Source organism: Symphalangus syndactylus, chromosome 5, assembly GCF_028878055.3.
Source record: "Symphalangus syndactylus isolate Jambi chromosome 5, NHGRI_mSymSyn1-v2.1_pri, whole genome shotgun sequence".
NCBI classification, from domain to species: Eukaryota; Metazoa; Chordata; class Mammalia; order Primates; family Hylobatidae; genus Symphalangus; species Symphalangus syndactylus.
Window position 1 is genome coordinate 116,034,913 of NC_072427.2, and position 18,042 is coordinate 116,052,954.

An 18,042-nucleotide genomic window follows, 5' to 3' on the forward strand; every position below is an offset into this window, starting at 1 on the left:
TTTAGTTTTCTAGTCAGCAGTAAACCAGCTCTAAGTAATAGCTTGCTTTCAGTTTCAGTAGATGATAATTTTGGCAAAGTAGCAATTATCTTTGTGTTTTTAACTTATTAATAATTGAGTCATCAAAGGGTTTCCTTAGAATATTGGGCATACAATTAAGTTTACTTTTATAAATGTCTATGAAATAAAATTCTTATATAATTATATAAAATTACATAATATATAATATATAATTATATTGAAATAATTATCACTGTTGAATAAATGTATTATTTTTCCTTTGAACTATTTAACAGGGTTATATAACAAACTCATCACGAGTTGTGTCTAATAAGTCATCAGAGTTACTATTTGACTTGACCCAGGATACAGGATTATCACATTACCAAGGGGGACCAACACTTTCTATGGCAGGTTGGTTTTAGTATTTTTTTCATAAAGATTATAGAAAGAAACTTGATGAATATGCATATGAGATTGACTTCCTGTTTTGAAGCCCCTACCCTTGTGTGAAGTTTTTCATACATTATAAGGTGGAACGTCACCAGTAGTTCTTGAATACCTTTCGTGGGTAATTTTCTGTAAAATCCTGTTTAATGACAGAATATTTTATTTCTTCCTATTAAGTAAGCTAACCAACTTTGAACTTATTCTCACTTGGAGCTAACCATAGCTGAGAAATATTAAAATAATTTCTGTGAGTTAGAGAACTTCTCAGGTAGCCTAAATGCTCTGTTTAAAAAAGTATTAATTAGTTTCTATGGACACTAGTGTGAAAAATATATGGTTATAGTTGATTTCTTAATTAGTTTAATGTCTTTCTATTCTAATTGTTTCAGCGTGATAGTTCAATATGATTATAAAGTGCTATTATAAACTGCCAACAATAAATAGTGATTTGTACATAGTAAGTACTCATTAAATGTACATTGAAGGATTAGTGAACTTTCCCTGTTGAGGAACATTTAAAGTTCTTTGATTGTATACTATAACAAAGTTCTTCATTAATCTAAAATAAATTAGTGTACTATAAAATAATTTTATCTAATTGAAAATTCCCTGTAATCAAGGCAGTTACTCTTGTATATTAGCAATTTGTATCTATTCAAATATTTGACTAAACAGGCATATACATGATTTTTTGGAATTTTTAGATTTACTAACAAATCAGTGCAGAGAATTTACCAAACCCTCTCCCAGTTTTTTTAATAGTAATACTAACTTTTATTTATAAACTTAAACTGTTTTTCCATTTTTTTAATACTTGATTTGATATTCACCTCTCTGGGTGTCACATATTTAGTAACAATCTGGTTTGTGAAATAGGTAAGCACCGAAAGAAACAGGGAGAAAAAAATAGTTGTCTTAAGTCTGGTTTCATAAAGCATGTAGACTTTATTCATAGAAAAAGTCTAAATTCTTGAAACTTCTTGGGAATAAAGAGAAATAATGACTCCTATTCTTTCTGTAAGTGTTCTACTTCAGTGAGTGGGACTTTAGCCTGAGCAGTAAGGGGGATGATTTGATCCTCTATTCTTAAGATTTTTGTAGTCTCTATTAAGTTACCTAACCACTTTGGTTTTCTCATATTGTTAAAAGGGAGATTTTAATTTTTCTGGTGGAATGCATTCATTTTTCACATCTGGAACCATTCGTTTGGACATGTAACTTTAATTCTTGCTCTACTTAGGGATTTTTTATGCCCAAATCCAAGTGAAATGTGAGAATACATTATAAGCTTTAAAAGGCTTGACAACACAGTTATTCTGAATGATAATTATGAATGATATGTGCCACATGTTCAGTAACATGATTAACAGACTACCATCTAGGGAGATTATGGGGGTTTGGAGAAGACTGGATTTGAGCTAAATCTTGAATGAGAATAGGATTTTTACCAGCAGAGAGAGCGCTGTTGAGGGTAGGAAGCAGCACAAGCCAAACACAACAGAGAAATAAGTTAAAGCATCAATATTTAAAACAAATACAGTGATTTTATTTAATCTTGAGATTTCTTGTTTTCAAAATTCTTAAAGCAGTCTGTTTCTACTGTCCAGCCTCCTATATAATCAGATGCTTAATTCAGAATTCCAGCATTCATTGGTTTTTCAGGTAACTTAAACATCTCACAAGAATGTGAATGTGATTATACAGAATTTTTGCCATATACCTACAGTATATCTATCAGTAATCGAGTATTTTGAAGATGGAAAAAAATCATTTTTATGTTATCTGAAAAGGATAAAACAGAGAAGCCAAGTAGTATAATACTCGTATTTTGCTGTAATGTTTGCCCTTATTAAAAAGCTGACAGGTTAATCTATTATTATATTTTTCCCCTCTGAGGTAAGTTAAATATAAAGTATTTTGTTAGTAATGATAATATCTGTAATTTATTACTGAGTGCTTTCTGTGTACCAAATGTTTTGATGGGTGCCTTAAGTACATTGTCTTATCCTTAAAGCAGCTCTGTAAACTTATAACTTATTTTATAAAAAAGGAAACTGAGGCTTAGGGAAATTAAGCTAAGAATACATAACTAGAGACTGACAAGGTGTGGATTTGAACTTGTCTGACTTAAAAACCTGGAATACTTCTAATATAGTTACCTTACCATTTCTACTTTTAATGTACAATTGTGAGGATTAAAATATGATGTACAGTTTTAGAATCTCTTTTACAAAGTACAGTTGTATGTTATTTTCAAAAAAAGACTTTTCCGAGCCTTTTTATAGCCTGGATATCCTCATTTCTCTTGCAAATGCATTAAATCAAACTAAAATCCTTTAGCCTTAACAAAATGGTTTTCAAATGGGAAAGTATTTTTAGGAATGAAATCCTCATATAAAATTTTATGCGAAATTTAAATAAATAAAGCAAAAAAGAGTTTGTTTCTTAGACATGCTCAATATATTCTCTAAAACAAACCCATTAATTTCTGGGGAACATAGTGTGAAAATCATTATACTGCCATTATGTGTCCTTTCTCTTTTTTTTTTTTTTTTTTTTTTGAGACAGAGTCTTGCTCTGTCTCCCAGGCTGGAGTGCAGTGGCACGATCTCGGCTCACTGCAAGCACCACCTCCCAGGTTCATGCCATTCTCCTGCTTCAGCCTCCTGAGTAGCTGGGACTACAGGTGCCTGTCACCACGCCCGGCTAATTTTTTGTATTTTTAGTAGAGACAGGGTTTCACCATGTTTGCCAGGATGGTCTCGATCTCCTGACCTCGTGATCTGCCCGCCTCAGCCTCCCAAAGTGCTGGGATTACAGGCATGAGCCACCGTGCCTGGCCTATGTGTTCTTTTATATAAATGAATGAAGTATTATCATTCAAGATTAGTTCTTTCCACTTTGTACGTAGCGATAAATGGGTAATACCACTCAAAGCTATGAGTAGACCACTCTTACCCACTCTTCAGTTTGTTAGGTAGGAAAGAACTAAATTTCCATTAGACATTTTAAGTTGCTAAATTAAAAAAAGCATCTTAAGAGTATCTCTAAATTTTTGAAACAGGTAATTTTTTTTTACAAACTGTAGTGTACTCAATGCACTTAAGCATCTAAAGATAATTCATTTGTCAGAACTTATTCATAGTATACTTTTTTTTTTGCTTGGAATATTCGTCTGGCTCCCTTTATGATAGCTATTTATATATTTCTTTATTTGAAGCCATATTTAGAATTTTCTTTCATAGAGGGATTATTTTTTAAATTATTTAAATATCTGTAGTCCATGATAAATATATGTGCAATTTCTTTACACCCTTGAGTTTGGATCATATCAAGTTTTATCATTATTGTCATGATATGATAATTCAATTATATTACCTTCAATTTAGCTCCAAAGTATTTTTACTCAGATGTAAATAATATTCTAATTTTTAAACATATTTTTCTCACTATTTAAATTATTGTAGGTATGAGTGAAAGTTCATTTTTATCAAAACGTCCTTCTACTTCCGAAATAAATAATGTTAATCCAAAGAAGCCTAAGCCCAGCGAAAGTGTTTCTGGAGCAAATTCCTCAGCTGTATTACCTTCAGTTAAATCTCCTTCAGTGACTTCTTCCCAGGCTATGCTAGCAAAAGGTAAATATGAAATCTGGTACATAAAAAAAGTTATAGTGTTTATACATACATTTTTGAAGTGGCTATAAATTTTTAAAGTATTATTAGTGGTTATTTAAGGTTAAAAAATGATGAATTTTGAGTCATAAATGTTCTGAATTTATTTTAGGTGCAAATACCTCATCAAATCAATCTAAAAATGGAACACCTTTTCCAAGAGCTTGTCCAAAGTGCAACATCCATTTCAATCTTTTGGATCCTTTGAAAAATCACATGAAGGTAAAACTCTTTCAAAATTTAATTTGTTAAAAGTTTGCACATTTCTAAAAATACTGATGATTACAGTAATTAATGATTTGTCCAGAAATAATCTCATTGGTTTTTCCATTTAATTTAAATAAAAATTTACATTCATAATGATTATATAGATTCTCAAATTCCTTCTAAATCCTCAAATTTTAAAACTTAAATTTGTATATATTATAATGTATGCTTATTGTATTTTAATTTTAAATAAAAATAATGTATTAATCTGATTATTTTATTTATTAGGTCATACTCTTCAAACTTCTTATAAAATGGGCATTTTATTACGTATTTACTTTTGCATATAACTTAAAAATTCTGTTACCTTATTTTTGTGTCCATGTTAACATGTACATGTCACATTACACAATGAAAATCTGAGTTTTACATTTTAATTTTTAACACTCAGGTATAAACTCCAAATGTTGAAGCATTTAATATGAAATAATTGTTTTAACTCAGTCCAGAATATCGTTCATATAATTGTGTAAATTAATTTGAGCTTTTTTTTTTTTTTTTTTTTGAGACGGAGTCTTGCTCTGTCACCCATGCTAGAGTGCAGTGGCACGATCTCTGCTCACCACAATCTCCGCCTCCCGGGTTCATGCCATTCTCCTGCCTCAGCCTCCCAAGTAGCTGGGACTACAGGCACCCACCACCACGCCCGGCTAATTTTTGTATTTTTAGGACAGACAGGGTTTCATCGTGTTAGCCAGGAAGGCCTCGATCTCCTGACCTCGTGATCCGCCTGCCTCGGCCTCCCAAAGTGCTGGGATTACAGAATTTGAGCTTTTATTGCTATAAGAAGCCCCTGAATTTAGGTTTTAAGAAATGTTCAAAGTACTAATGAAGTATGAGATTTAGGTAAAACTTATTTTAGTAGATATTATAGTATCCTGCTGTGTTTGTGTAGAGATGGTCTGTACTCCCCTTGCATGCCCAGTATAAATGACAGGAAGGGAGAAAAGAGATCAGAAAAAAGGCAGTGTAGATTATATAAGGAAAAGAAGGAAGGAGAGGGGTGCAATGGCAAAGAAGTAACTTAGGAAAAGTTTTTGCCGTTTCAGAGATCGACACATTTTTATTGAAATTCAGCATTTTACAAAAAAGGTAGAAAAAAATAAGGGAACTTAAAAAAATTATAAATACAGTCTTTTATTCATGTACAGAGCCATATTTGGTCTGTCCTTACTCTCAGAGTATTGCCCTGGATAACTGCACGTTGTGCTTTGGTCTTATAGGAGAATTATCCTGCAGAAGTACTTTCAGTTTTCCTCTTCTATGTAATGTTTTGATGAGAATTCTGATGTTTTTTGTGTTTTGCATTATAGATGAAGAAAACAAAGACTATGTTCTTTATCTGTTTAATTTGTTAAGCAGGTAACAATACCGTCACATGATTCAAAATTTAAAAGCCTACAATGATATATATGTGAAGAATCTTACCTCTGTGTCTTTTTTACCTGGTTCCTAGTATGACTCAAAGAAAATAATTTTTTATTAGTTTGTTTTGAATCCTCCCTGGGTTTCTTTCTGGATGTACAAGTAAACATGAGTGTTCTTATTTTCTATTTTGTACAGAAATTGTGGCATGTTATATATGTCTCTGCATCTGGAGAGAATGGCAACATTCTCCAAAATGTGGCTTTTATGTGTTACTTCATGGTTTGTAATTACTTATGGTAGAAACAACCAGAACTTCATAGAATTTTCATATTAATATAATAGAACACTATGACATTTTAAATAAGGAAAGTATCTCTGTCATTGTAAGAAATTGTATTTCTTACAACTGAACTAAGTTGAAGATAATATGAACAGTATATGTGTTTATATCATAAGGAAATCTTGAAAGAATAGTCTCCAAATCTAGGAAGGGAAAGTTTAAATCTGTGGGGACTTTTTATTTTCTAGTTGATATATTTTTATGTATCAGCTAAAGTTTTAATATTATAATAACTTTCATTTTGAAAAGAATGTGATTTTTACATTATTTGTGAATGATTTTTTGCCAACTAGCATATAATGTTTTCTTTCAATGGAAAAATATTTAAAATATCAAATATTCTACAATAATTAGAAAAAAATATCTGAGACCATGTGTCAGACACAGTACTAAGCTTTAAATACATTATTTCATTAATCCTTAGAAAATTATTTGAGATTTTTTCTCATTGTTGTATAACCAATTAACTGGCGTAACTAGCTTTCAAAACTCAGTTTCTTTAATGGTAAAGCCCAAGCTTTCACAAATACTTTTTTTTGTAAAGTGTAGGGGGTATTCAATATTATGTGGAAGCTTGAAAATAGGTATATTATTTCTCCTTTGGGGTATGGAATTTGATATTTATCAACCAAATATAGCTTATTAATTATATTTATGTTTCTGTGTCTTCGCTTCCATTTAGTCCACTTGATCTGTTCTGGATTGGGAAACACCACATTTCAATTCATAGCTTTCATTACCAGTATTTTCTTTCATATATTGCAATTTTGTTTCAAAGTTGTTGCTGTTGTTTGTGATATAGAAGAATCTAGCTTTTATAACTATATTGTGAGGCCGGGAGTCATGGCTCACACCTGTAATCCCAGCACTTTGGGAGGCCGAGGCCAGCAGATCACCTGAGGTTGGGAGTTTGAGACCAGCCTGGCCAACATGGTGAAACCCCATCTCTACTAAAAATACAAAAACTTAGCCAGGCGTGGTGACACACGCCTGTAGTCCCAGCTACTTGGGAGGCTGAGGCGAGAGAATCACTTGAACCTGGGAGGCGGAGGTTGCAGTGAGCCGAGACGGCACCACTGCACTCCAGCCTGGGTGACAGAGTGAGATTGTCTCAAAAATAAAATAAAATAACTGTGTTGTGAATGTATCCTTTAGCATTTTAATAAAATATCGTTTTCTTGGTTTTAATGGTTAGTGCTTTTTAGCCCAAATTCTACTTTGCTGTTAGACTCACAACCCTTGTTATGGTTTCCATTTACCTGGTGTATTCTTTGTTTATTCTTTTATTTTCAACTCTTCTGAATTACTTTGTTTTAGGTGTGCCTTTTGCGTTTAGCAAAGTTGATTTTTCTTTTGTGATCCTATATGAAAATCTCTTAATAGTGGGTTTAGATTTACCAATATGATAGATTTATTTGGTCTTAGTTCTGTTAAAATTTTTCATTAATCCTTTCTTTCTCTCTTTTTTAAAAGCCTTTCACAATGTGGTTGCTTTGTGTGTGTGTAGCTTGGGTTTCTAAGAGAGTTGTAGTTTTGTTCTCCTGATTATGTTTCTAATTTTAATGTATAACTCCACTAGTCTTCTATTCCTTTAGCAATTCTCTACTGTTCTTTTCTATGAGGAAGGATTAAAGTAGCGTGAAACTTCCTGTTTTTAAGCCACCCATCTTTCCCTTCCTTTTTGCTACTTGATTTTAGTCAATATTGTCTGAGTGTTTGTTTACCTTTGCTGTTAAAATGTCTATACCTATATTACTTTATTTGGTGGCTCTGATACTCCTTTATGAACTGTGAGGCAATCTATGAACTCTTGACCTTGTACTCTGTCCTTTTATCCTCTCCCAATTTTTATTTGTTCATTGTATTATTTTTCCATTGTCAGGTCATATGACATTACATTTGTGTTTTTTTTTTTTTTACCTTATGTCATATTTGTTTTGATCTTTTTCTACAGTAAATATACCCAGTGTTCATCATCAGTGTTTTCGTCATGGTTTATTTGGTTTTCTGTTTGGCTGAAGTTCATTCTGTAGTAATTTCATTTAGGAGGAGTCTGAAAACATCTTTCTGTGAGGTCGTTCATGTTCAAAGCAATTTGACTGTAGTCCATTCTTGAAAGACAGTTTGATCTAATATAAAGTAAATTGAATCCCACTATCAGGATTTTGTTGGTATAGCTCCTGTTTTCTAGTATTCAGTGTTGCTGCTGAGGAATCTGGGACAAGCTGAATTATTTTGCCTTTTATAAGTATTTGATCTTTTTGTTTGGCTGTCTATAGCTTTTTGGTTGTCTACATTCTTAATGTTTTGAAGACTGATAATTTTATAATGATATAACTTGGGGTTGGGAATTTTGGGTGAGTCCTCTCTGGCATACACCTTGTTCTTTCAACTGTATATTTAGATTTAGCACAGTTTATTTGAATTGTATTTTTAAATATTTATTCCCATACAATTTCATCTCCAGTATGAATTGTTTTATCTTCTTTCCCTGGCATATGTCTTTTTTTTCTAATCCTTAATTTTTTTAAATGGACTTTTCTCCTACTAATATGTTTCCGTTATTTTATTTGCAATGTCTACTCACCACTGTATTCCTTCCTAATTTGTCTCCATGTGTCTGATTTTATTTTTTTCCTATACTTTCACCCTTAATTTTGCCACTCTTTTTTTTTTTCTCCTTCTAAATACCTTGTTGTCTTGGCATCTTTTCTTGCTTTGTGGTCTTCCAAATAGAGACAATTGCTTCATTATGTTTTTAAAATTTGTGGCTACTGTTTTCATCTGCATCTGCTCCATGGCAGCATATTTCTGATGTTTTTGTTAGAATTTTACATTTTTCTGTTATTTGCTTTCTTTTATTACCTGGTATTTTTGTTTAGATGTGAATGCCTATCATGTTTAACAAGTTGGATTTTCTTGGGCCAGCTGTTTTATACAAGTTCCTTTTAGGAGGAAGCATAGGTTGCCAGGATAGTCTCACAGCTTGCTAGCTGGTTTAAACAGCTTTTTGCTGGGCAGAAGCCTTCCTGCAATTGTGACTTGTGTGTCTGATTCTTTATGTAGCACTGCCTTTCTGTTTCTCTGTACTGAATCAGGTATGGGGTACTCCTGCTGCCATTCTTCTTGCCTCAGCTTCTGCACCTATTTTTGCAAACAGAGGATATACCCTTGTGATTCAGAATATGTGTTTCACCTTTAAGATGTATATTTTTACTGACCCTTTAAGATCTGTTACCACTGGGTCCCCTTTACTTCTCTGGTGTACTTCTAGCTAAATGCCATCTGCCTGATGTTGGCTGCTTTGAATAGTGCTTTCGTATATTATGGAGTCTGTGGATTTTATCTGACCCTCAGTTTCAATGATAAACCAATTTGTAGAATTTGGTTGTGTAGCTTTTGGATGACTCTCAGGAGGAAAAGAGGAAAATGTTGACTGATGTTGGATGTTCACATGAGAAGGCCTATTTAACTATAAAAATAGGATCTCACCTCCTTTGCTCTGAAAAACCCACCTAAATTTTTAGGGCACTAACAAAGCAACAGAACATGGTCTGTGTACTGGGAGGAGTAAAGATAAGAATGATAGATACATGGTGCCTGATATTTGTCAAACTATAGTATGTGGCATTAAAGTACATATTTAATATTTGCAGAATGTTTAACCCACAAAAATAAGGGATAAATGAGGAGTTGCAGTGAAGATCTATTAATAAAACTAAAAGGTACCAGGGCTGAATAAAAGATGACCAGTTGATATTGTACCATAGCTCAGCTATGCCCCTCCGTAGCTTACTCTATCCTCCTATAAAACCTTAAATCTAAGCTTGGTTCTCATCTCTTAAGGTGCTTATTTGTTTTTTGGATAAGCAAGGATACTTCGCTGTTCTCAATGACTAAATCCTTCACCCTAATTCACTATACGTTGTTGTCCATTTTTGGTTGTCAATGGTTTATTATTCGGCTGTTTTACAGAGATATGAAACATTGTTTAAAAGGTACTCTGTGAACAAAGTTTATATGTTTATTTTAAAAATCTGATCTTATCCTACTTTTCTGTTAAAAAAATGGAAAAACAGCAAGTAATTTATCATCTATTATGGGTATCATAATTTATAGGTGTTTTAGGGTAATCTTTAATGTTCATATACTAACTTTGCAATGTAATTTGATAATTTTACATTTGGGACAGAAGATTATCCACATTTCTAATTAAGGACACTATTCTGTATTATATAATTTTTGTATATTTTAATTTTACCTCAACCAGGCTTTATGAAATTTTGTGTATCACTTGATAATTAAATATATACATCAAGGCATATAAACATTTCCTTTCTATACATCTTGACATGGACATGAGATGAATGATTTTTGGTTAAGGAACAAATTATTATTAAATATTTACATCTAAAAAGGCAAATTGCAAGGGTAAAGCTGTTAGAGCTATGGCCATGTCTTGGTTTTAGGTTTTCTCAAATCATTTTGAATTTTTACATTAAGATACTAGGTGTTTATTATTTGAATTTTTAGACTATATGCACCACAAATTTTTGGTGACTATTTTTCTAGATATATTACAAGCATAGTTTTAATGGTCTGGCCTTAGGTGTAAACACACAATCACTTTTTGGTATGTGTTTTTTTTAAAGAATAAGTAAGGCTTGTATTTTTTTTTTTTTTTCTCTTTCAGTATTGTTGTCCAGACATGATAAATAACTTTTTGGGACTGGCTAAAACAGAATTTTCAAGTACAGTAAATAAAAACACAACTATTGATTCAGAGAAAGGAAAATTGATCATGTTAGTTAATGACTTTTATTATGGAAAACATGAAGGAGATGTCCAGGAAGAACAGAAGACTCACACAACCTTTAAATGCTTCAGTTGCTTGAAAATTCTAAAAAATAACATTAGGTATGTAAATACTTGTTTTTATTTCTATTGAAAATTGAAATGCTGCAAATAAAAATGTTATACCTTTATTTTGTGTTTTCTATGCCATTCTAGGTAAGTTATTTTAACACTTTGTACTGAGAATAAAGGCAGGTTCTCTTGTTGAAAAGCTTCTGTCCTTTCTTGTGTTGTGGAGTTTGACTCTTGGATCCAGTTAGTTATATTTCTTTCACATAGCTTAAGAAAAGACTGTTTATTTTAACTTAAGACAAAATGAACTTCTTTTTTCTGCTTTAGTAGTGATTTTTGAATTTTTATTAGACATTTTTAATTTTCTAGTTGCCTTTGAATTTTATATTTCTTCACATTACATGAAGAACCACTTTATGTTTGTTCAGGTTGAGCTCCTCCATACTAATCTATGTAATGCTCAAATTTTTCAATTTATATTTATAGTTTTTAGAACATTCGTCTTGCAGGAAAAGTTATCAGTTTTAGAGATATTATCAGTTCTAGGAAACATGTCTGTTTTGATTTTAAAATTTAACACCTTTAGAAATTTGGGGATTTAATTCCCAGTGGAATATATGAATGCTTTAAATATTAGAAATTTGTACTTCATAATCGTTCAGTTGTAATCTTTGAAACTATTCTATATATATTAGTAACAAAAGTAATAAGAAATTGAGTGATATTATTTGTTGATTATGTAGCCTGATATTTATATTAGATAAGGTTTTTTCCTATCACTTTACTATAAAAATTTTCAAATATTAAGCAAAGTTTTGAAAATTTCACATTGGACCCTTGTACACTTAACCACCTTGATTCTACCATTAACATTTTACTATACTTGCTTTATTATGTATCTCTTCTTCCTTCTTAGAACTATCTGATTTTTTGGTGCATTTCAAAGTAATCTGCATTGTGTTTGTGCATGTGTGTACAGCATATACATATATGTATGCCTTTTGTGTTTATTCTTGGTAACTGTCATCTGTAATTAGCATTTCAAAGCAGCTGTAGTTACTTCTGAGTTCAGCATTTATTTGTTTTCCTGTGAGTTCTTGGGTCCAAAAAGAAGCATATATAAAAATCCTGAAATACACTGTGATATACACCTATAACAGTTATTAATGGTTTCTTTATGATAGTGCTTTATAATTTTCAAAGTTTTTTCACTTATTTTATATGAATTTTCTTATTTCTTTGCCTCCTCGTATCAAGCTTTAAGGGCCATCGATAGCTAATGGTTGCAGTAGTTTAACAAAAGGGAAAGTGTATTTTGAGATAAAACGTTGAAACAGTATTGCAGTAGAACTCTGCCACCTATTTCTGATGTCATGCCAACATCAGGAAATCATGTTAGCAAATATGGTAAAATGCAGGGCAATGTGGTTCATTGACTGAATTTCTTTTACTGAAATATGAGGTTATGTTATTTCAGCAGTATTTTTTTGGCCTTTCCTTTTAGATTAGCCCATTTAATATCAAACATGAAAATTTGAGGCTGGGCATAGTGGTTCACGCCTGTAATCCCAGCACTTTGGGAGGCTGAGGTAGGACGATTGCTTTAGCAAAGGAGTTCGAGACCAGCCTGGGGAACACAGTGAAACCTCATCTCTACAAAAAATACAAAAGTTTGCCGGGCATGGTGACGCGCACCTGTAGTCCCGGCTACTTGTGGGGCTGAGGTGGGAGGATCGCTTGAGTCTGGGAGGTTGAGGCAGCAGTGAGCTGTAATCGTGCGTCTGCACTCCAGCCTGGGCAACAGAACGAGATGGTCTCAAAATAAAAAGAAAATGAAAATTTCATTTTTTTGGTTATGTTTATGAAGACTAGCTACATATGTTTAGGCTTTCATAATATTTACAGATTTTAAGAAAATTGTATCTGATAATATCCAGGAATTGAGTATTTTTAAAAATACTGATCATTTATTAAATGTAACCTTAATGGTAAACACCTCACGAACAAAGAAGTTAAATGTATTATATAATATTTTACTTCAACAGTAAGAACTGGGAAGGCAACTTGATTTTTATAGAGAATAATAAGAAATTGATAGCTCAACATTTCATTTCTGTTCTCTGCCATGTCAACATATTCTGGTATGGGGTTTCTTTCCTACATTGAGTGTCACTAAAAATAGTTAGATTTATCTTGTTCTGTGAACATCCTTGCAAGAGGTTTTGCTGTTTCCCTCATTTCTGTTGGTTTGAGAAGTATGAGCTGATGGGAACTCATATAATAATTGGGAAAAAGCGAATTGGTTAAGGGAACATTTTATGTTAATAGACTTTAAGTGCGGAAAGCTGTGAGCTGAAAGTTTAATGGCTCATGATCTTTACTCTAAACGCAAATATTTAACCAAGACCAAGATTTTCTGTAAGCATTTGCAGAGTTGTTGTTAAAACCAAAGGAGGAAAAGATATTTCAAGGTGTACCATAGCCCACTCTAAGGAGAAGTAGTGCTGTAAATTTGTGAAAAGAGGTACATATTATAATCTTCATGATGATTGCTATCTAGATTGATGACATTATCACTTAGTTTCAAGATAATTTCTTTTAGGGATTCAAAGTGAATAATTGTTAACAGTTGACCTAGTCTAAAAATTATTGTTTTTATTGAATAACTTTACTCTCAAATTCAGCAAAAAGCTTTAGTAAGCTCTTTTAAATGTATTACCATTTATATTGCACCCTCTGCCATTGAAGGTCATAATTCCTGCTCATAGAAGCCTATTAGGGAAGCTGAAGTAGCAGAATGTAAAACTGAAAAATGTATGTTGCCTACAAAGGGCACTGTCTGCAAGTTAAGATGGACAGTCTAACAGTAAACCAGTATCATTAAGTAAAACAAAAGGTTCTTGTAATTGTAGGCATCAAAACTGCTATTACATGCATTTAGAAACCAAGATACAAGTAAAAATACCAGCAATTTGTCATTGAAGCAGCTGGAATCTATTGTATATTTTCAAGGCCTTAAAAGATTTCCTCCTGACTCTGTAGCTGCCTTTGGTGATAGGGTTTCCTTTATTTTGGTATTTTATTTTAAAACGTAAATAGGATTTCAAGTATGGATATAGGGTTTCCTTTCTTTTAGTGTTTTATTTTAAAATGTAAATAGGATTTCAAGTATGGATCAGAAGCCTGCTCTTTTATCTAAAATATTTTTTAAAATAATTTGAAATAATGATTAAGAGTTATATCAAATTGGTGATCTTTCAGATTAATTACATGAATGAATTATTTTGAAGCAAAGATAAAAAGATGTTTACTTAGCCACTTAAAGAAAGTGATTATTTAAAAGTGCATACTTTCCTAGGCAACTTGAAGACTTTTGAGAGTTTGAGTAATACATCTATATTTTTAAGATTTACGTTCAGATTCTTGTTTGTGAGATTTCCTTTTTGTTTTTAAATCTCAAGTTTTGCACCTGTTGACAACCATTTATAGGTTTATGAACCACATGAAACACCATTTGGAACTTGAGAAGCAGAGCAGTGAGAGCTGGGAAAACCATACCACCTGCCAGCACTGCTACCGTCAGTTTCCCACACCATTTCAGTTGCAGTGTCACATCGAAAGTACACATACGCCCCATGAATTTTCTAGTAAGTTACCAATACATTTAAATATTCCATATTATTGATTTTGATAATATAAATTGTGAGAAAACCTTAAGAAGCCTGTTAGAAAAATGAGAATAAGAAATAGACTTTGGAATTTGAGGGCAAAATTGAAAGGCCAAGTTTTAACTGTGATAAACTTTTAAATAAAATTAGTTACTAATATTGAAGTGCCTCTTGCAAATAATTCAGTATGGTAATTGCCTTGACATAAACTATGCATTATATGTTGGGGACTAAATTAGAAGCCTAGTATCGTAGTTTTAAAATATTAAATCATTGCTCTTCATTTAAACTTTAATAGGAAAAGGAACTACAGTCGTAGTTAAAAATCACAGGCCGGGTGCAGTGGCTCATGCCTGTAATCCCAGTCAGCACTTTGGGAGGCCAATGTGGGCAGATCACTTGAGGCCAGGAGTTTGAGACCAGCCTGGCCAACATGGCAAAACCCTGTCTCTACTAAAAACACAAAAATTAGCCGGGCATGGTGGTGCATGCCTGTAATCCCAGCTCCTTGGGGAAGCTGAGGCAGGAGAATCACTTGAACCCAGGAAACGAGGTTGCAGTAAGCCGAGATTGGGCCATTACACTCCGGCCTGGGTGACAGAGCAAGATACTGTCTCCAAAAAAAAAAAAAAAGAAAAGAAAATTACAGATGTTGGAGCAAGATAGCTTCGTTTTAAATCTCAGATCTGCCTCTTAATATAGCTATAAGATTTTAGCCATGTTACTTAATACTTGAATAATGCGGATAATAGAAATACCTTTCTTACAGGATTGTTAATAGGAGTTGAGTTAATGTAGGTGAGGTAATGTGAGTGCTTAGAACTGTTCTTTGCACATAGTTAACAAGCTATTTAACTGTTCACAACTGTCCCTACTGCTACTGTTATTGTTATTGATATAGATGTATAAAAGTAATTTTTATATTAATATCTTAAATATTATAATACTGTTTCTCTCCCACATTTAGCTATTTGTAAAATCTGTGAATTGTCATTTGAAACAGAACATGTTCTTTTACAACATATGAAGGACAATCATAAACCTGGTGAAATGCCATATGTCTGCCAGGTACACATACATTTTATTGTTTTTTTTAAGTGTTTGTTGTTTCGGTTATAAAATTTAAGCCTATTAGACCAGCGGTCAGCAAACTTACGCATAACTTGGCATAACTTATGCATTATATGAGGGGTAGGCAGCAAGCTGCGTTTGGTCCACAGGCTTTTGTTTGCTTATCTCTGTACTGGACAAAGATAAGTCCTGTTGTATGCAGAAAAACAAACGTATGGACTTACTGTGCTACATAGGGAAGAATGTAGTCATACAAGGGAAATACAAAGTGCTGTTGGATACAAAGAACCCTACCAAATGCTTTGGCAAAAGTATTTTTCCAAAGAAGAAGAATTTGAAGGAAGAGGAAAGCAAGGAAAAGATAAATTGCCATTGCCATAAACCTGGAGGCCGTTAACAATCTAAAGGAGAATGCTGTTTCATGTAGCAGAAAAACATTTTATAGAGCAAGAGGTTCCAAAGCTTGAAACTTCAAGTCAAGACAGAAGGTGATAGATAAAAAGATCTGATAAAGAGAAGGAGATCTAGTTCTGTTTTGGGATGTATCCCTTAACTTTGAAAGCTACGTTTAATGTCTCAAAGATGGTCTTTTGGTGTTGCCTTAGTGAGATTCTTGGTTGCAAAGGCATCAGAGCTAGATTAGTAGTACATAATGTTCTCCTGACAAATTATCCATCATTGTTACCTTGTAATTGCATATCAGTTTTAAATTTTCAAGTTAAACTAAGCCTTCTTTCCGTTTTTAGGTTTGCAATTATAGATCATCATCATTTTCTGATGTAGAAACTCATTTTAGAACATCCCATGAAAACACTAAGAACTTGCTATGCCCGTTTTGCCTCAAAGTTATTAAAATTGCAACACCATATATGCATCATTATATGAAGCATCAGGTGAGATTTACCAGTTCTTATTTATTATGTTGTCTTAGTGAAAAAACTGATTATGACTTGGGGAATCTTTAGATTTGTTCTGCAAGAGAAGCAGAGTTGTTCCAAATGACACTATTAATTTACACTTTATGTTGAATTGCTTGTGAAACTTCCACTTCTTTTCCTTACTTCTTTTCTGGTGATGGTTTGGGTCATAAATAATGAAAATTCTGAAAGATAGCTAGAAATAGGAAGCCGAGGATTGAGAGAAAAAGAAAAAGTGAGTGAATATACAAAAGATTGAATATTTCAGGGTCTAAAGGTAGATATGAGAATGATTTTGAAGGGAGTTATCAGGACAAAGGGAAAAATGACTTTGAACTGAGGAAGAAAAGATTGAGGATTTATAATCTTATTTTTCGTTTTGCTCTTCAAACTTTATTTCCACTTTCTAACCCCTTATCATTATGAGAAGACATGTTGTCATTGACCTGGAGTTGTCTATTATAGTTGTGTGACCATGGGAATAATAATGACACTTACTGATCAATGTATGAACTCTGGCAGAGAACCATATTTAGATCATCACTTGTTCCCTGGATGGCTTCCACCAGTTTTGCTATATCATTTTGGAACTCAATATTAGTGCTTGTACCCCTCCCTTGAATTCTGATATTATGCTTATTGGCTCTTTTCCTGAAGCAATTAAACCATCTTTTATTTGGGCTAGAAATTTTGATGCAACACTAATCCTGTTCTTGAGTGCTTGAAAGAACAACAGTGCCTTTGCCAAAATTAGAAGCCGATGGATTTACTGAATCTGATCATGTAATCAAATTTTGCCAACTCACTATAAAGCTCAATACATTCTCTTATTATTGATTAAATTGACATGCCAATTTATTCAGCATTGGTGCTCACTTTGCTGTCATTTTCAGTTGTTAGTTAATCATGAAATTGACTTGCTGTTTTTAATTGGAGAAGATCATGAAAGTAGAATTTCCAGATCAATTTGGGATCACCTGTGTTGTGACTGGGATGCCACACATCCTTGAGAGTTTCTGGCAAGATCTATTCTAGGGTTTCCTCAACAGTGTTCCATCAGGTGTTAATAGATATTTTCCCCTCAAATCGTCACTGATCAATAAGTTTATTAAATGCCTTGATTTATAAAATCAAGCAGTTTTGTTTTTTAAAACAGGACTTCTCAGAGCTTTTAATATGCCAATGGACATTGTAAATCTCCAAGAAAGGATATAGTATGTATCATTCCCCAAACTTATTTGACCATTGACTTCTTTATTTGCACAGTACCTATTAACATTTCTTGATGAACAGAGTTTGGGAAACACTATTCTTGATACCCTGTATTTCATCTTTGGACTTTAATTTTGAAAGGGAGAATGAGGTATAAAGCAGTAGCTCTAGTTCATGATGGGGCTTTTAAACATAGTCTTTCCCAGGTG

At 32.8% G+C, this 18,042-nt stretch overlaps 1 protein-coding gene across 4 annotated transcripts in view; it reads left to right on the forward strand.

The window, feature by feature from the left end:
* Positions 1 to 18,042, forward strand: part of ZNF280D (zinc finger protein 280D) — a 101,767-nt gene that overhangs the window by 39,502 nt on the left and 44,223 nt on the right. For all 4 annotated transcript variants that reach the window (XM_055279253.2, XM_055279250.2, XM_055279252.2 and 1 more), the window contains 7 exons: positions 297 to 414; positions 3,918 to 4,088; positions 4,237 to 4,346; positions 10,793 to 11,016; positions 14,455 to 14,612; positions 15,601 to 15,701; positions 16,451 to 16,597. In XM_055279253.2, the coding sequence (XP_055135228.2) occupies positions 297 to 414; positions 3,918 to 4,088; positions 4,237 to 4,346; positions 10,793 to 11,016; positions 14,455 to 14,612; positions 15,601 to 15,701; positions 16,451 to 16,597 (1,029 nt within the window). The remainder of the gene's footprint in view (positions 1 to 296; positions 415 to 3,917; positions 4,089 to 4,236; positions 4,347 to 10,792; positions 11,017 to 14,454; positions 14,613 to 15,600; positions 15,702 to 16,450; positions 16,598 to 18,042) is intronic.